Source organism: Anastrepha obliqua, chromosome 4, assembly GCF_027943255.1.
Source record: "Anastrepha obliqua isolate idAnaObli1 chromosome 4, idAnaObli1_1.0, whole genome shotgun sequence".
In the NCBI taxonomy this organism is placed as follows: Eukaryota; Metazoa; Arthropoda; class Insecta; order Diptera; family Tephritidae; genus Anastrepha; species Anastrepha obliqua.
In genome coordinates, this window is record NC_072895.1 from 45,309,352 (window position 1) to 45,326,881 (window position 17,530).

Genomic DNA, 17,530 nt, shown 5'->3' on the forward strand with positions numbered 1-17,530 from the left:
ATCCAAGAGGACAATTGCTCGGCGTCTGGTCGAATGCATGGCAGAGCAGCATGCAAGAAGCCCCTTCTAACCAAGATACAAAGGAGACGGCGAGTAGTCTTTGCGAGATCCCATTGGTTATGGACTCCAAATCAATGGAAATATATCGTTTGAAGCGATGAAACCAAGATAAATCGCATAGGCCCAAATGGTAAAAGGTATGTTCGACGGCCAATCAACTAAGAATTCAATCCTCGCTACGTTTCACGGATAGTGAAGCATTGTGGAGGATCAATCATGGTGTGGGGATGTTTCTGGTGGAATGGTGTTGGCCCAATCCATGGGATTTATGGAATTTTACATAAGGAGAAATACGTCGATATACTAAACAATGTAATGTTGCCGTGGGCTGAGGAAAATTTGCCTGTTATTTGGAAGTTTCAACAGGATAATGATCCAAAGCACACGGAAAAGTTGACGAAACAGTTTTTCGACGAAAATTCCATCAATGTTTTGGAATGGCCATCATCCAGTCCGGACTTAAACCCAATAGAGCAGCTCTGGGGTGACGTTAAAAAAGCCGTGAGTGCCAAAAATATCCCAAATATGGATGTCCTTTTTGCCGAAGTAAAAACGGCATGGCAAGCAATACCTGTGGCGCGCTGTCAGAATCTCATTACATCAATGCGCAATCGATGTGAGGCAGTGTTGAAGCAAAAGGGTTATGGAACCAAGTACTAACATAATCTTTATGTTGATCTGATAATACATTACTGTTTCTAATTAGTTGCCCTATCCAAATCGTGCATTTCACATGCTTTAAAAAAATATATATATATTTAATAAAGAATTGCGATTAAATTGCTTTCCACTAGTTTTTAAGTTTATCATATGTTTAAATAAAATTGGCAAAAAGTTATGAAAATACGTGTCTAAAAGGAAAATGGAAAATTTATTTTGAAATAAGTGTCGTTTCTTATTAGCTGTCAACAACTGTATATTTATAGGTCAGAATATTTGCTTGGACACTAAAAAAGAGATTCTTCAAACAAACCAATAAAGAATATACGGCAATGATCTTAAAGGTCGTCTTCCGGAATATGCGATATATTTTTAGCGTATCACGTAAACTCATTTACAATCAATTCTTTGTGCTTTCAAGCACCAGTTATCTTTTTGCAAGATTCCTCACATGCACCATTTAATACATTCACTACATCATAATGTGTCAAATTTGTTTTTTGGAAATTTGCAATACGGAATTGTGATAATATTAGGCATCGTCCAATAAAATGTTCAAAGTCTGCTTTTTCATTTAGATTGCAGAGTGTACTATTATTGTTATATAAAAAAAAGTAATTGGGGCGTAAACATATTGGCAAAGCTTCCCCTCCTATTTGTGGTACGCGCCTTGATGTTGTTCCCCAAATGGAAGGATCTACCATTTTAAGCCGACTGCGAACGGCAAATGGTTTTTATGAAGAGCTTTTTCATGGCAGCAATACGCTCGGAGGCTTGCCATTGCCTGCCGATAGGCGAAGGCTATTAGAAACCACTTTCTATTATTTGATTTTCATGCACGCATTCGGCTAAGGCGGTCACCTAATTATTGTTATATATACCATTTAATTACAAAAGATTGCATCTACATTACGCATATTTTGTACCTACCATTTTCATCATTGAAGTAAGTTTTTCTTATGTTGTAATCAAATCATTTATATATTTATTGTTTAAAGATAATCCCTTTCAAGTGTTGGCCGCAACTGCGCCGTAATTCGGCCATCCGTAAACACCAATTTTAAATGACTCGCTGGAGGACTTTGATCGGCATCTCGTGAATAACTTTAGTAGTGTTGGCTTCGATGCCTCAATCTAAGCTGGTTTATTCACAAAGCATTTAGACTTTACATAACCCCACAAATAAAACTCCAAAGGTGTGATATCACACGATGTTGTGGCCAGTGGCCAATCTACTAATCCGAGATGAGAGATAAAGTGCTCACCGAAACGACGGCACAGTAGATCCATTGTTTCGCGAGCTGTATGGCAAGTAGTGCCGTCTTGTTGTGGAGATCACGGGTTTCAATTTTTGGTATCAAAAGGTCGTTTCTAAAGGTCAGATGATAGCGGTCGCCATTCACTATTACATTGGCGCCAGCCTCGTCACTGAAGAAATATGGGCCGATTCCTCCAACTCATAGGTCGCACCAAACGGTTGTTTTCAGTACATAGATGCAATGGCTGTACTTGGATGACCTCGGGTTGCTCTTCAGCTCAAATACGTAAATTTTGCTTATTGACGTAGTCATTAAGCCAAAAATGGGCATCATCGCTGAACACCATAAGTTGACCTGAGCGCGCGATGAACACTTTTCATAGAGCGTCGATTTTCGTAATACAATAAACGTTTTTTTTTTTTGTAAACGTTTTTGAGACGTAAGTTTTTCCATAATATAATGTCAATGAATTCTGAAAAAAATTATGTATTTGGTTTGACAGTAGTCACGCGTGATCTGTCAAAAACCCTATTGGAAAAAGTACCTCCAATCTGATCACCCTTTATATACTCATGATTTAGATGTTGCGCAAGAGTATATATTATACATACATAAGTAGATGTGCCCACTTTTCATATTCGTTTCCAACATTATGGCATAGGTAGGCGAGCATTCTGGATGTCTTGTGATTTCTTTAACAGAATAGAGTTGGAGCATGTCTACGTCTTCAAATAGAGTGTAGCCCCATATTTGAGCGGCATAACTTTGAATGGCTGGACATATTTGCCTTCATAGCTTATTCAGAAAAGAAGCCTGTCAAAGCTGAATTTATACAAATTTTTGCTAAAGTTTAAGCTTTATAAGGTGTTTTTGAAAGCATATTTTAGGGGTCAGTATTAATCCCAGATAGCAATACTCATTTGTAGTTGTTACAATTATGTACACCTTTAAATTGCCAATTTTTCCGACGCGATAAACACCATTATTGCTGATTTCTCCAAGTTTATTTTCATATTCCAATTGTTATAGTAAATCTTTAACTTTTTGACGTGATAACGTCTTATAATTCGATTTAACAGGCTGCACGCACGAAAAAATGTGTCGTTACCTTGCTCATTGCCGTTACCTTGCTCATGTGTCGTTACCTTGCTCATTGCTGTTACCTTGAATGAACTGCAAGCGAAAGCGCGGAACGAACGACAAAGCAAACAAAGCAAACGAACGGCAACGTTCGACATCTTGCTCTCTCCTACTTAAGTGAGCGTATATATGTATGTATATGCGCATATGTACATATATAAATTCACGTATTTGTATTTGCATATGCCTTCTTATTGATTATTATTAATTTGATTTACTTGAAGAATTTAAAATAAAACCAAGTTTGTTAATAATACCTGTTGTTTTAATGTTATTATTATTTTTTGACGTGATGACGTCTTAAAAATGCGTCGTTATCTTGCTCATGCGTCGTTACCTTGCTTGAACAGCATGTTATTTTATGTTATGATATGTTATGTTATGTTATGTTAAGTTATGTTATGTTATGATATGTTATGTTATGTTATGTTATGTTATGTTATGTTATGTTGTGTTATGTTATGTTATGTTATGTTATGTTATGTTATGTTATGTTATGTTATGTTATGTTATGTTATGTTAAAGTATATTATGTTATGTTAATGTTAACTCATTCTCTATATCCATACAAAATATAATATCTATCAAACAAATAAAATTAAAATTTTCTTTTGAAAAATGCAACCATTCAATCAGTATTTTCTTATGACGTTATCACGTTAAACTATCGTCAGAAAACCGACTTTACAGACAACCTCTTTTTTTATCATATTTTGTAACACGTCAACTTCATCTGCCATTATCACTACGTCAACTGCATATAACAGCACTATAATATTAATATCATCGATATATAGGTCACCTCTTAACTCTTCTCTTCATGTATGCCATTTAAGTACAATGCAAAAAAAGCGGCGACATCAAACATCCTTGTCTAACTCCTGGTAGGGTGTACTTATAAAACTATTCCTATATTGCATCATTCTCTTTAACCACACATTTTGTTTCTATGTACACTTTTTTAAAAAAATTTACAACTTTAGTGGACAAACCAATTTCATGCAGCTCGTAGAAAAGTAGATTTCTTGGTACTTTATCAAATGTTGCTCTAAAGTATACAAAGAAACAATACACCTTGCTATTTTCACTACATTTCAAATTCACCATTGTCGGCTGTGCAATATTTTTTTGTTTATTTAATCTGTTCCCATGCCTTTGCCTTTGGGTATCTGTGCAGTACATTGCTCTAGTACAGTTATGCCCAAAAATTTTGATGGCTGAACAAGTCTCAGATATTGAATAAGACTGTATATGCCTGTGGATGAGTATACCTATGTGCGTATTTTTATGCACATTTTTCTCAGCTTAGGGTTTAAGTTATTTCAATAGCCCCTCAATGCCTTTGAAGGTTTACTACCTGCACGACATAAACGACTTCTGTGGCCATCTTGCAACAATTTTTATGCATTTGGGGCAGGAAACAGTTGCACTCATTATTTGTAAAAACCAGGCATTTCTTTAGGTTTTTCTAGTATTTCGCTAGCCTCTATTTTCAACAGTTTCAATCTTTTGTTGTTGTCGCATTATCACTTACCTACCTGGTTAAATTCGTGAAAATTGAAAAAGGTTCAAAATCACTGAATTATCGGCGAGCGAAACCATAACAGTCAAAATTAAGATTTCTGTTGTCTGCCTGTACTTTCGTGTTTTAAAAAGAGGACCTTTGTTTGAAGTAAGTCAAGTGATGTTTTGTTGGAAATATCCAGGTTGATTGCTTTTACATACATACTCAAATTTAAAAAAGAATTATAGATATGTAATATGTAAATAAATCATCAAAAAATGTTCCAGATATCAATAGATTTGTCCTTTCATGTATGGAATTGTTTTTTAATATAAAACTTTAGAGGATTCAGGAGGCATAAAAAATATAATTTTAAGTTGTATTCAACCATACCTACAACCTACATTCTGTATTTTGGTTATATTTTCAGTGTAGCACCGCAAAAACGCATACAAAAGTTTTTTACTACTAATCCAACTACAGAGAGCGCTTAAAATTTTTTTTACTACTGCTCTGAGGTACTAGCAGTACCGAACAGTTGATCCCGTGTTTTGCGCTACCTGCTCCTCTACTCATCTATTCAAAGTTCCAATTACTATTTTACACAAACTTGAAAGAAGTTTAATAATTTATAAGCGCAATAAATAAAAATAAAGAAATAACTTCAAGCTGATATTTGCTATATTTATTTTCAATCCAACCTGTTAAAGAAAACTAGGAAAATTGCGATTCACGTGGAAAGCAGTAACACAAAATATCCTACTTGAGTTGATATAACCAGTTTGAGTTGCATAATGTTGAAGGCTTATTCTTTCCGACCTAATTAATAGGTCGTAATAGCAACACCAGCAGACGTGATTGGTTTATTGCATCCAGGATAGTTAAGGGCGAAACGATAAGGTTCGCCTTCTCGCCATTCGAAAACTTTAAGTCAACAGGATCCGATGGCATTTATCCAATCATGCTCCAGCGAGGCGGAGAACAACTAATAAAGACTTTGAAAAGACTCTTTACGGCATGTCTTGTGCACGCTTATGTTCCACAATTGTGGCGTTTGGTGAAAGTTGTATTTGTCCCAAAGCCAGGCAAGAACAGCTACGCTTTACCAAAAAGTTTCAGACCTATAAACGATACAGATTTAGGTTAGCTCAATTATTTATTTATTTATTTTGTACAGAGTGGACAGTGTCTTATTGCGCTCGACGCAGATGAGCTCTGAACCTATAAGAGCAGTTAATGCTCGTTGTTTTGCAAATTTGTCAGCAATCTCAAAATCGTTCATCGCATCAATCAGTTAATATCATAGCGACGTGGAACGCAACATTGTGAAGTGAGCCGATTGTTGGGTTATTGAGAAGAATTTGTGTAGCAGGCGCATTTTTCTTTTAGGAGCATTTGAAGATCAAATAACCCGCATTATCAACCGTTTTACAAAAATAGGACGAACATGGTGATAATCTGGCTTCGATTCTTGCACTCGTTGTATTTTGTAGATACGTAAAATTTTCCTCGTAGTCGAAGGACAAAGGCCAACATGTTGAGAACGACAACGAATCGACATTTCGGCGTCTTCTTCAACACTTCGCTTTATGAACTTAGTGAACAGATCTTTTTTTGTTACGGCATTTAGCTATTCATCATCACCTACCAAACCTTACTGAAATGAACAGAAATGTCAACACAGTTTGCCATTCTCAGCCGTCAAACCATGGTTATTGGTACTCGTATCGATAGTTCTCATACAGCTGAAAAAACATCTATACTATCGGTGCTATCGATAGTAACGCAAATAAGTAAAAAAGCAGCTCTAGTGGGGAGCCCGTGGCTTGCCCAACCATAAATCGAGGCGCTGTTTTCTTATACTTTCTATTGTTGCCCTTAACATTTTCCGGCAAAGTAAACAACAACAAAAAACCACTCTAATGCGGAGAGGTATTGGATTCGAAAGAGAAGAACTCACGTAAACTCTAAAATAAGGGCTGAGTTATTTAAAGCTGTATTTTTGCGGCCGCCGTAGTCGAATGGGTTGGTGCGTGACTATCATTCGGAATTCAGAGAAAACATTCGATATTGGACTAATCCGATTAAATTGTGTAATGGAGCGCTAGACCACTTGCTTTCGATTCTACCTTGTTGAATTTTAGTGTGACTATGTATTTTGGTAATTTTTTTAATATTTGTGAAATAATTTATTCGAAATATGAATTCTACATATTTTCATATAAAATAAAGCTAATAAGAAGACGTAGTTTCGTCAAATATATATTTTTGGAGCAATATAATACCTACGAACAAATAAACGAAAATGGAAGAAGCAGAACAGGAAAAAGATATCGATTATTTCCATCCTATACGCATGAATACGTTGGGTATACCACAGGAGCACGACCTCTTGTTGGCTTATGATGTATATCGACCTGCGTTAGAAACTCGTGCATTAAAGTCCGAATCGGGACGCACCATGTATGCAGAGTACTTCATCGAGGACATAAAGTTAGGCCCATTGAGGGATCTTTGTACACGCGCCTTAAGCTTGGCATACACACCGGATCAAGTTTTACTGGGCGATGATCCGCTAAAAATCCGTTTGTACTATGATTCACTGAGTTTGGATCTACCGTTGGAGGAAAGCTATAATATCACGGATGAGAAATATTGGCGTCGCTTTGTATTGACCAAGAATAAGGATGTGACTTTAGCATTTAAGAAAGAATATAACTGGCGTAGTCTTGGACTATCAATGAAATTTGTGGAATTAGTAGAAGCTTGTCCGGCTGAATATTGGCCCGAAGATGAAATGCAGCCGATAGCAATGCACATTAAGGATCATGTTGAAGAGATGCACATACGAAGTTTACAATCAGTTTCAGAACGTTTTTTCAAAGAACGAGTTCATTTAGATGAATCTGATGAATCAGAGAGCGATTCGACTGACGTTGAATCGATGACGGCGACGCCCCGTTCAATCCAGACTTCATGGGACGAAATGGGCGAAGAGGAGGGGGAAAAAGAACGTAGTACAATTCAACAGTATGATGAGGAAGAAAGAGAAGTAGAAATAGAGAAATCAGAAGCTGAAAAGGAATGGGATCGCTTACACCAGGACATACTGGAGGAGCGTAGCGAAAGAACACGTATATTAAGGGAAGCGCAAGAAAAGCGGCGCGCAGAGCGTGCTGAGCGTGCAGAAAAACGGCAGGCTCAAGAGTTACTAAAAGCAAAAGCAATGTCGCAAGTTGAAGAACCAATACCTGGAAAAAAGAAGAAACCATTTAGGCCAAAAGGCGTGTTGGATATACAGGTTGAAGAGCCCGAAGATGATGGCGAGGATTTGATTAACGATCGGCGAAATTTAGAACGCGCGCTTAAGATGATTAAACTGGTGGATTATCCAATGCGACTTTGTCATCATATTAATTTAGGTTTTCTGCGTTTTTTCGAAAATCTAGTCAACTTCACTATAGAGTTCTGCGGCCCAGATATGCAGCGTGATTTTCATGAACGACATTTGAAGTTTTCATATGTCGATATGCAGAACTTGGCTTTGTGAGTTGAGCATTGGAGTCATAAATATGCATAGATATCATACAAATGTTTTAATTTGAATATTTTTTTCTCAATAGCGGTATATCGTTTCTACAAAAGTTAAAAATTTTCCGACTACGGTCCAGCCAGATGGATGGGCAGAAGTTATATATTATCAGCAAGGCACTTAAATGTTTACAAAGTATCGAAATAATTGATTTCGGATATGATCACTTAGAGGACGATTGTGGCCTGGGCTTATATGAATTGTTTCGCCATACCAAATCAATAAAATCGCTTGAACTTGAACATAATTTGATTGGACAGCGTGCCATGCACTTTTTAGCAATTGGTATCAGCCGCTATGGCGGGCAACTGGAATATGTTGGACTGGATGGTAATCTGCTAGGTGATGAAGGTCTACATGAGCTTAGCAGCAAAATTCTTGGAACACAGCACATTGCTCGTCTGAGACTGCGAATTGCACAGCTTACTGAATCGGCGATTATATGTTGCATTGCAAATGAGTTACTAAAACATCCACCGCTCCAATATTTGGATATACGTACTGTGCCGATAAGTCGGGTGGCAGGCGTTGAAATTCTGAAGGTACTGCAATTCAATCAAACTTTAATGCACTTTGATGTACGTGATTGCCAATTGGACCCTGATCTTGGATTGGATATAGTTTTAATTATGAAGCGAAATCAATACATCGCCGAAAATCCCTACTTGAATGACCCAACGTTATCTGCAGACAAGATTGATGAATTTGTAAATCGCATAAAGTGCGACAATCCATTGAATAGTGATATAATGGGTAGTTGTGTAAAATTTTTGTATCTCTTTGCTTTTAGAAACCCGCTTCTATTGCGCGCAACAGATGCTGTGAAAAAACGTGCTGAGTGTTTAAAGAATCGCCCACCCGAATTCATACCAAATTTCGATTTATTGCAAGACGAACAAAATCCAGACAATGCAGCTGAAAGCATAACATCCCTAGATAAGTTAATTCCAAAGACACAGCCAGACTCGGAACAAGAGAAGCTGTCTATAACACTGACTGACGGTAGTAATATTTTACGACCTACCCCCTTCGTTTACGATCCGACCACTTTTACGGAAGAAGAATTCCACGAGCATGTCTTTTTGCCGGGACCTGCTGAACGTTATTACTATTATAATCTGTCACGAAAGCAACAAATAAGTACAGGAGCTGAAAGTGAGTTTGTTGTTGTGATATATATGTGTATTAATATATACAGGGTTTGATTGAAAAGTGATGAGCCTTCCCGCGCGGAGCGTCTGCCAACCGATCAACCGAATCGGCTGGTAGGGGAAAATGATCGTTGGCCCTTCCCATTCCACTAGAAACCGGTCCCAGTTCGCTGGCAACAGCGATGCAGTCAACATCGCTCCGCGCGTGAAAGCTGTTTTAAAAGTGTGTTAGGATTTAGCAGTGGCGAAAATGCAGCGATCGTTGGAGCAACGTTACTCGATCAAATTTTGCGTAAAGCTAAACAAAACGAGTACCGAAACCATTGTGCTACTCTAGGAGGCTTACGGGGACCAATCTCTGTCCAGTGCCCAGCTAAAACGGTGGCACAAGTCGTTCAAGGAAGGCCGGGAGGACGTCGAAGACGAACAGCGATCTGGAAGGCCTTCGACGACGCAAACAGACGAAGATCCCTGCACCTCTGCATTGGCCAAGATGGGGGTTCCGGTGCTTCCTTACCCTCCCTGCAGCCCAGACCTGTCCCCTCCGGACTTCTTCTTGTTCCCGCGCCTGAAAAGAAAGCTGAAGGGGAGGCGTTTCGACTCTATCGAGGCGATCCAAAAACTGTGACAGCCGAATTGAACGTGATTCCGGTGGATGAGTTTAAAAAATGTTTCCTGCAGTGTAAGGACCGCTGCCAGCGGTGTATTGACGCTCAAGGGTCCTATTTTGAAGAATATTAGTTGTATAAGCCAAAATGTTTAATAAAACTGCTTAAAAAAAATAAGGCTCATTACTTTTCAAGCAAACCCTGTATTGTACATTAGCACGTACGTCTCTGTTAGGTGTTTGAGCTCCTCCTCCTTCACTTTGTAGTGTGTGTTTTGATGGAGGGAGCTACAGTTTTATGCCGCCTCCGAATGACAGATGGTTATTTTTATGAGGTGCCTTTTGATGGTAGAAATACAAATAATCGGAGGTTTGCCATTGCTTACCGCGGGGCGACTACTTTAGAAAACACATTTTCTTTCATTTAGTGTTTCGTGCCGCCACTGGGTTTCGAACCCTGGCCCTACCGTATGGTAGCCACGGACCAAACCATTAAGCTGCAACAGTCCCCGCTATTATTGTGATCTTGTAATATTTTAGGACCGTTTGCTGAATGTCTAATTAAACCCTTGTTTAAACAGAATTAGAAGCTGTATAATATTCGGTAAGGTGTTTTTTTCAATGTCCATCAATGAGCGTGTTTATTGACCGATTTCACACATTTCAATTCCAAACTTCTGCGGCCATCACGGCCACGGTTAGCAAATGGGTAACTACTACCCACAAGCGAGCTTGGCAGGCTGAGAGAGGCTGCAGATGGACAAAACTGATGTTACCTGTCATGTCCGATCGACCGTCGCAAACCCTTCTGTCATTAAGCAGAGGGGAGTGCAGACGGCTGGTTGGACTGATGACGGGCCACTTTCTGTGGGCAAAGCACATGGAAAAGTTGGGCATCTCAGACAGTGTACTCTGCCCAGCTTGTGAAGAGGAGGATGAGACGGCGGACTACTTCCTGTGTGTCTGCCCCGCCTTCGCTCGAATCAGGTTTGAGGTCTTTGGCACTGATGTGTTAAGAAGCGACCATCTTGGCTCCTTGGCACCACAAGATCTACTCAGATTTCTTCGAAGATCGGGTAGATTTAAAGAAAATTAAAAGGGAATCCAAAAAATCACAAAAAAAAAAAAACAAAAACAAAAAAAAAAAAAAAAAAACTACCAAGTTCCATTGAAGTATCTTACTTTTCGCTTTTCACTTACGGACTGCTTATGGATAAATGCACGGACGATCGTACATAGATTTGAACATTTTGGTATACTCGTATATGTGTCTAAACCTATATCGATACTTTTATGCCGTTACATACAGTCGTTATGTGAACAAAATTATAATACTCTTGGACACAAGTGCGTAGGTATAGAAATGATCCGAATTGTAGACGAATCCATTATGGGTTCTCTAACAAGATTTGTCTACAGGTTTTTGTCTAAGTACATATTCCAGTGCCATCTGACCCGGTGGCTATCTTTCTCAGAATGGAAATGTGCATGGAAAGAAACAAGATTTGAGTTGATTTAAGCTATGAAAGGGTAAGTGGCATACGTCCTGAAGCAGTTGACAAAAGAAGGCATCCATTACTATTTTGTATCATGGAACATACGCCCTAAGCCTGGTAGGCACAGGGGAAGGTTATATACCTACATAAGTATATTGAAGGCAATGAAATCAAACTATCGCCTTGTTATTTAATAACCACATCTCGTATAAAAACAAATAAAGGGATGTGTTTGTATTTTTTGTGTCCATAAGAAAAATTTTCCTTTGCTTGAATCTTTCACTACATTGTAATGTTAAGAGAAAATCATCACAGCAGCTACTCCTCCTGGTTTCTTGAGTCTAATGCTCAGATATCTCACCTCTCTTTGTTTAACTAAAATCGCAGAGATATTGTATTAACCGCCTGCTAAATTTCATCATCGAAATGGTTACCGTGGCCGTCAGTAGCCATCTTTCGATAATTTGCCTGTGCCTATACCTTTTCCTGCTTTTTTCTACAACAGTGGACGAATTCAGGATTCACGTCTAAGTGAGCCTTCTTATTTTATGCATAAGTTTAGGTACAAGCTTTCACTTTACATTCCTGAAGGCAATTATGTATATACAAACAAATAGAATACTAATAAATATTTACATACACATTTATATATTATCATAGAATTCGATTAATCGATAACTAAAACAATTATAAAATTTCTATAGCAACTCCTTAGCTTGACGAAAAATGCTTGAGCTCAATGGAAAACAATAAAGGGAGTCGTCTAATATAGAAAATGAATAAAGAACGTTAAGAAAACACACAAAATGAGCAGTCAAGGCAAACAAACAAGAAAATGTGTGAAAATATTTACTGAAAAATGAAAAGTCAAAAATTTATATTGGATTTTTTTTTAATTTGAAAAACTGCAACTTTCAAAATATTGTAACATTTTCAAAATTTAATAAACCCGACGCGCATCCTTATTTGCTTTTGTGTGGGTGTGTGTGTGCTTTATAACGGCAATAGAGAGTGAAACTGTTTTGGACAAGTGCGGATATTTTTGCGATACATATTTTTTTATATAATTTTAGTAAATGATTAGGGCAGCTACTACTGAAACCGTAAGCCTTTGAAAGCATTATGCCAAACAAGCAGCAGCAACGATTTGCTGGAGGAGGTGGCGATAAGAAGAAGACCTCAAAAATGAAGGTAATACATAAGCACATATACACATAAATACTATACATATGTATGTAAATGTAGCGGCCATGTTGAATATGAGACTTTCTATTTACACAAATGTAAATGACAAAGGTCACTTACGAAGTTTCTTGTTTATTTGTTGCTAGTTAAATTTACATTTGGCAACAATTTTAACTTTATGTGCATATACATTAGGGTGTGTAATTTTTTTTCGACAGATTCGGAGTCCACATTAGATTCGAAGAAAAGAAGATCACTAGAGCATAGCTCTAAAGTTAATTTTGAATCACCTTAATACGAAGTTACATCAAATAATTTTTTTAATTCCATTTATTAAATGCCTTCTGTCATACATAGCATTCAGTATTACATTTAAATAAAGTTTTGAAAATATGACATGTACAGGAACTCCCAATAGAGTCTATTACTTAAAGGATAAATTTTGAATCTTTGTTGCACATCAGTAAGCCTAAAAGTTTTAAGTCTGTGTGAGACGTTGGTGTGGTGTGAAAGGTTAGGCGCCCGAGGATTTTGGATGATTAGCAAGTCTGTTATTATATCTTATGCTGATGTTGGCAATTCCTTCATGTACCAATAACACTCCAAGATTACAAAGAATTATATCGTTTCAGAAAAACCATCTGTATGATGTCAAGATTTCATTTTGAAGCTGAGCTCCAGATTTGCACCCCGAATGTCCATGTTGGTCTCAGTATTGCTTTGTATATGAGCAGCTTATTCTCCAGCGAAAGCTCTGATTTATGGCCAAGTAGGCAATAAAGGGAAAGAAGTTTTATTCCAAGGTGCTTCTGCTTTGAAAATAGGGTTTTTCAGTAAGAGCGCTTCAACTTTTGAACTTTTTTGAATAAAACACAAACGGTTTGACTTTTTTAACTAATTTTTTGAAGTGAAAACTTCTTTAGAATCGTTGGGAGTGATTTGAGGAAAAGTGAAACGAAAAAAGCGACCACTTGGCTACGAAGCGTTATATTATATGTTGATATAAACGTAGCGACGAACTAAATAAAAATCACTTTTATTTTTTCTTGTGATTCGAACCAAGGATTTTGGATCGGAAGCTCACATTGCTAGTCGCTCGGCTACCGCGCCTTGCTGTCGTCGCTGGCCTAAAAGTTATTTAGTTACGAAGCGTTATATTATATGTGGATATAAACGTACCGACGAACTAAATAACTTTTAGGCCAGCACCGACAGCATGACGCGGTAGCCGAGCGACTAGCAATGTGAGCTTCCGGTCCAAAATCCTTGGTTCGAATCACAAGAAAAAAATTTTTTTTATACGGTTATTTTATTTTATTTTATGATATGTTTATGAGGAGCTTTTTTTCATGGCAGAAATACACTCGGTGTTTTGCCATTGCCTGCTGAGGGGTGAGCGCTATTAGAAAAATAGTTTTCCTTAATTTTGGTGTTTTCACCGAGATTCGAACTGACGTTCTCTCTGTGAATTCTGAATAGTAGTCACGCACCTACCATTCGGCTACGGCGTTTGTTTAATTTTACTGATGCAAAAATGAGGGAAAATATTTGAATAAAGTTTGCTTACTGTTTACACATTTTCCAAAGGTGACGGAGAACCAAAAAAAAAAGTCGATTTTCAAACAAATACGAGTGCATATGTGTAAATGTGTTAGAGTTTCGGTCACGCCCCAGCAAAACCTGCGTGCATATGTGTTTGTAACATTCAAAAAAATGTAATTGTGTTAGAGTTTCGGTCACGCAGGTTTTGCTGGGGACGCTCATAATAGCAACCGCGTGTGTATTTTTATATTCGTAAATATTCTCATTTTTAAATATTTACCGCAATTATGCCGAAAAATAATGCAGAAAAGTGTCGTGAATATCGACAGAAAAAAAAATCAATAAATAGCATCACGGAATTCATTCACGAAAATTTAATAAAGTATACACCAGAAGTATCGCGGATACTTAGAAAAGATTACAATAAAGTTCCAATGATTTTAAGTGGCGATTTTAACGTAAATTTTGCATTGGACACAGCGGTTCCTTCAATTGACGTTCTCAATACAACATTCAATTTAAAAATGTGTAACAATCGCACTGAATCGACAACACGATCAAAAACAACAATTGACGCGGTATTTCAAAGATATGTTGACAACATCGAAACCAAAGCATTTGTATCATATTTTAGCTATCATAAGCCACTCGTATCATTTGTTGAAATTGAAAACATTGAGGATGAATAATAATGAAATGAAGAAAATAAAATATGAACTTTATAGCAATATTATAATGAACCAATAATTATCCCGCCCCTAATGCTGATTTCGCGTCATTCTCTCTCAGTTTGTTTTACGGAAGGTTTCACTTCTATCGAGTCTAACCGTTAGACTGGTATTTTTTTTTTATTATCGAGTTTGAACATATACATTTAAGTATGAAATTCGATTTCTTTTGCATGACCACCGCGTGCACGTTTTACGAAGTCCAATCGTTGAACCCAATTTTCGACCACTCTTTTGCATAAATCGGCCGAAATTCCTGCAATTTCGCATTCAATATTGGCTCTGAGCTCTCAAATCGTCGCCGGCTTGTTACTGTAGACCAATGACTTCACATAACCCCAAAACGGGACGGCTTGTTAAATGGACCGTAAAATGGCCGTAATGCTCTTAAAGTAGCAGCAACAGAACGATTATTTTCACAAAAAATTTGCACGATTTGCAATCGTTGCTCAAGTGTGTAGCGTTCCATGATGAAATGTATACTAATGAAGTTTACAAATGACAAGCGAAAAATAAAAAATATTGCGTCGTTCGACCTTCCTATCGGAAAAAAGTTGAAGCGCACCTATTGAATAACCCTATATATGATAGCGTCTCATAAGGTGTCGATCAAAATGAATGCCTAAGTATTTAGCGTGGTCCGTTTGGGGTATTTTGTAGTTGTTAAGATGCACTGAGGGACAAGTATCCTTGCGTAGCGTGAAATTTATTTGCGCTGATTTTTCTTCATCCAAACTGATGCGTAGGGGTAAGATTTTTTTGTGCAATTAATTATAGGGTTAAACCGATTTGGTAAAAGTTTTTCGAAGGTTTTCTATAAAATCGAAGGGTTTTCCTGACGTAGGTATTAGGATTTTATCCGATACTTTCCATGGTACTGGAAAATACGCCGTTCAAATCATCGCATTAAATATATACTTAAAGACGGAAGGAGCTACTTACATACCCTACCCTTGAGTACTTTGCTCGTTATGAGGTTGTATTCTGGTACTTTGTTTGGCTTTAAAACTTTGCATAAGGTGTCTTTTATTTCCTTCCAAGTAAATTTGGGAATTGGAAAATCCATTTGGAAAGGGGTTGAGAGAAATTCGCGCACTTTTTTATCACCTTCTGAGCTTTTGTTAGGAAAGGATTGAAAAACATTTGAAAGATATTTAGCGAATTCAGAGGCTTTTGCTTTGTCGGTTTTTGCACATTGTGCGCTAGATGTTTTAAGTGTATATGGGATATGGCTGCAGAGGATAGGCTGCGAAATACTTTTTGTCGCTTTCCATAGCGAGTAATCCATTGCTTCTGCTGGTGATAAGTTACATAAGTACTCATATAGCACTTCGATAATATTTCGCATTTACCTTGACGCCAGGCTCGATGAAAACGATTGGAGAGCGCCCATCTGCGATTACAGCAGCCCAAACCATTACCTGTGGCGGGTGCTGCCTCCTGGTGGCCAATCGATGAGTCAAATTTTCGTATGAACGGCCGTTCAAATAAACCCTATCGTTTTGAGAGTTTACGAATTGCTCAATTTGAAAAATTTTCTCCTCAGAAAACACAATTGACCGCTTTCGCCCAAGCGAAGCAATCCTTCGCTCTCTCAAGTCTAACTTGTTGCTGCTTTGGTATTAGATCTTGCGGCTTTTGGATCTTGTAAGGCTTGAGTTTGAGATCATTTTTCAATATGCGGTGGATGCTATGGTCAGATATTTTCAGTTCTTTCGCCATTTGATTGGCATTTCGTCGGGGATTTCGCTCAAGTCGCTTCTTCACTTTTTGAACCATTTCACGTTACGTTGCAGTCTGTTGATGACCACCTCAATGACGTTTCGCAATGGTACCAGTATCATTGTAATGAGTAATGGTGCGATAAACAAAAAATGTGTTTACTTTAAGGCGCTCGAGCTCACGAATAATCACACTACTACGTTTGAAATTCATTGCCGATTTTCTTTTTCGCGTTTACTCTCAGCAAAATGCTTCCGCGCGCTTGTAACCAATACTCTGGTCTGTCATGTAGCCAACTAACACACAGCTGATGCACGTGTATCATTCAATAATTCAATGGCCGCTTCTGTGACCGTAATTGTTTTTAGTGGGATATCCATAATTAGCGAGTTCTCAATCAGCTTTCTAAAGTTGTCTCAATGTGTGTTTTTGTTGAGTAATTCTGGTGGTGGTTGCTTGTATTGGAAGCTGGAATGGAGCAATAGAGAATGATCCGATGAAAGATCCAAACAAGGCTATGCAGTGACATGCTGCTTTGAAATTCCTTTAGTAATGCAAAAGTCAATAACATCCGGCATCCTTTTTTGATCACTTGGCCAGTATGTGGGATGCCCTGTACTCGCCACCTACCAAGAATCTCGGACCAAGTGTATGACAATATACTATATCAAATAATAGAAAAAGTCTCCAAATTTCTGTGAGTTCTTCGACAGGTCATGTTCTCCAATTGTGACCACAAACTGCAGTCCAATAGATTCCCGACGGCTAATCTTCTGCGGCTAAGAACCCAGGAATATTGTTTTTTACCTACTGCTGGATGGTTTTTGCTTTATGGGCTGGAGAGGATTCTTGCTGGAAGATCCAACGTTCTCCATTGAAGAGAG

General features: G+C 37.9%; 2 protein-coding genes across 2 annotated transcripts in view; both read left to right on the forward strand.

The window, feature by feature from the left end:
* The first annotated feature begins 6,833 nt into the window (after positions 1-6,833).
* Positions 6,834-12,474, forward strand: LOC129245165 (uncharacterized). The gene is made up of 4 exons (XM_054883187.1): positions 6,834-8,169; positions 8,247-8,936; positions 9,006-9,370; positions 12,174-12,474. The coding sequence occupies exons 1-4, from the start codon at positions 6,929-6,931 to the stop codon at positions 12,182-12,184; spliced, it is 2,307 nt and encodes a 768-aa protein (XP_054739162.1). The 5' UTR covers positions 6,834-6,928; the 3' UTR covers positions 12,185-12,474.
* The window catches only part of LOC129245166 (dynein intermediate chain 2, ciliary), a 37,209-nt gene continuing 31,870 nt past the window's right edge, over positions 12,192-17,530 (forward strand). The window contains exons 1-2 of the mRNA XM_054883188.1: positions 12,192-12,449; positions 12,543-12,660. Of these exons, the coding sequence (XP_054739163.1) occupies positions 12,592-12,660 (69 nt within the window). The 5' untranslated portion in view covers positions 12,192-12,449; positions 12,543-12,591. The remainder of the gene's footprint in view (positions 12,450-12,542; positions 12,661-17,530) is intronic.

Bases quoted from the DNA above. Each gene is read 5' to 3' on its own strand.
- LOC129245165 (XM_054883187.1), top strand. From the start codon at position 6,929: ATGGAAGAAGCAGAACAGGAAAAAGATATCGATTATTTCCATCCTATA. The intron at 8,170-8,246 runs GTGAGTTGAGCA...TTTTCTCAATAG, and splicing joins GATATGCAGAACTTGGCTTT to CGGTATATCGTTTCTACAAA. The intron at 8,937-9,005 runs GTGCGACAATCC...CTTTGCTTTTAG, and splicing joins GAATTTGTAAATCGCATAAA to AAACCCGCTTCTATTGCGCG.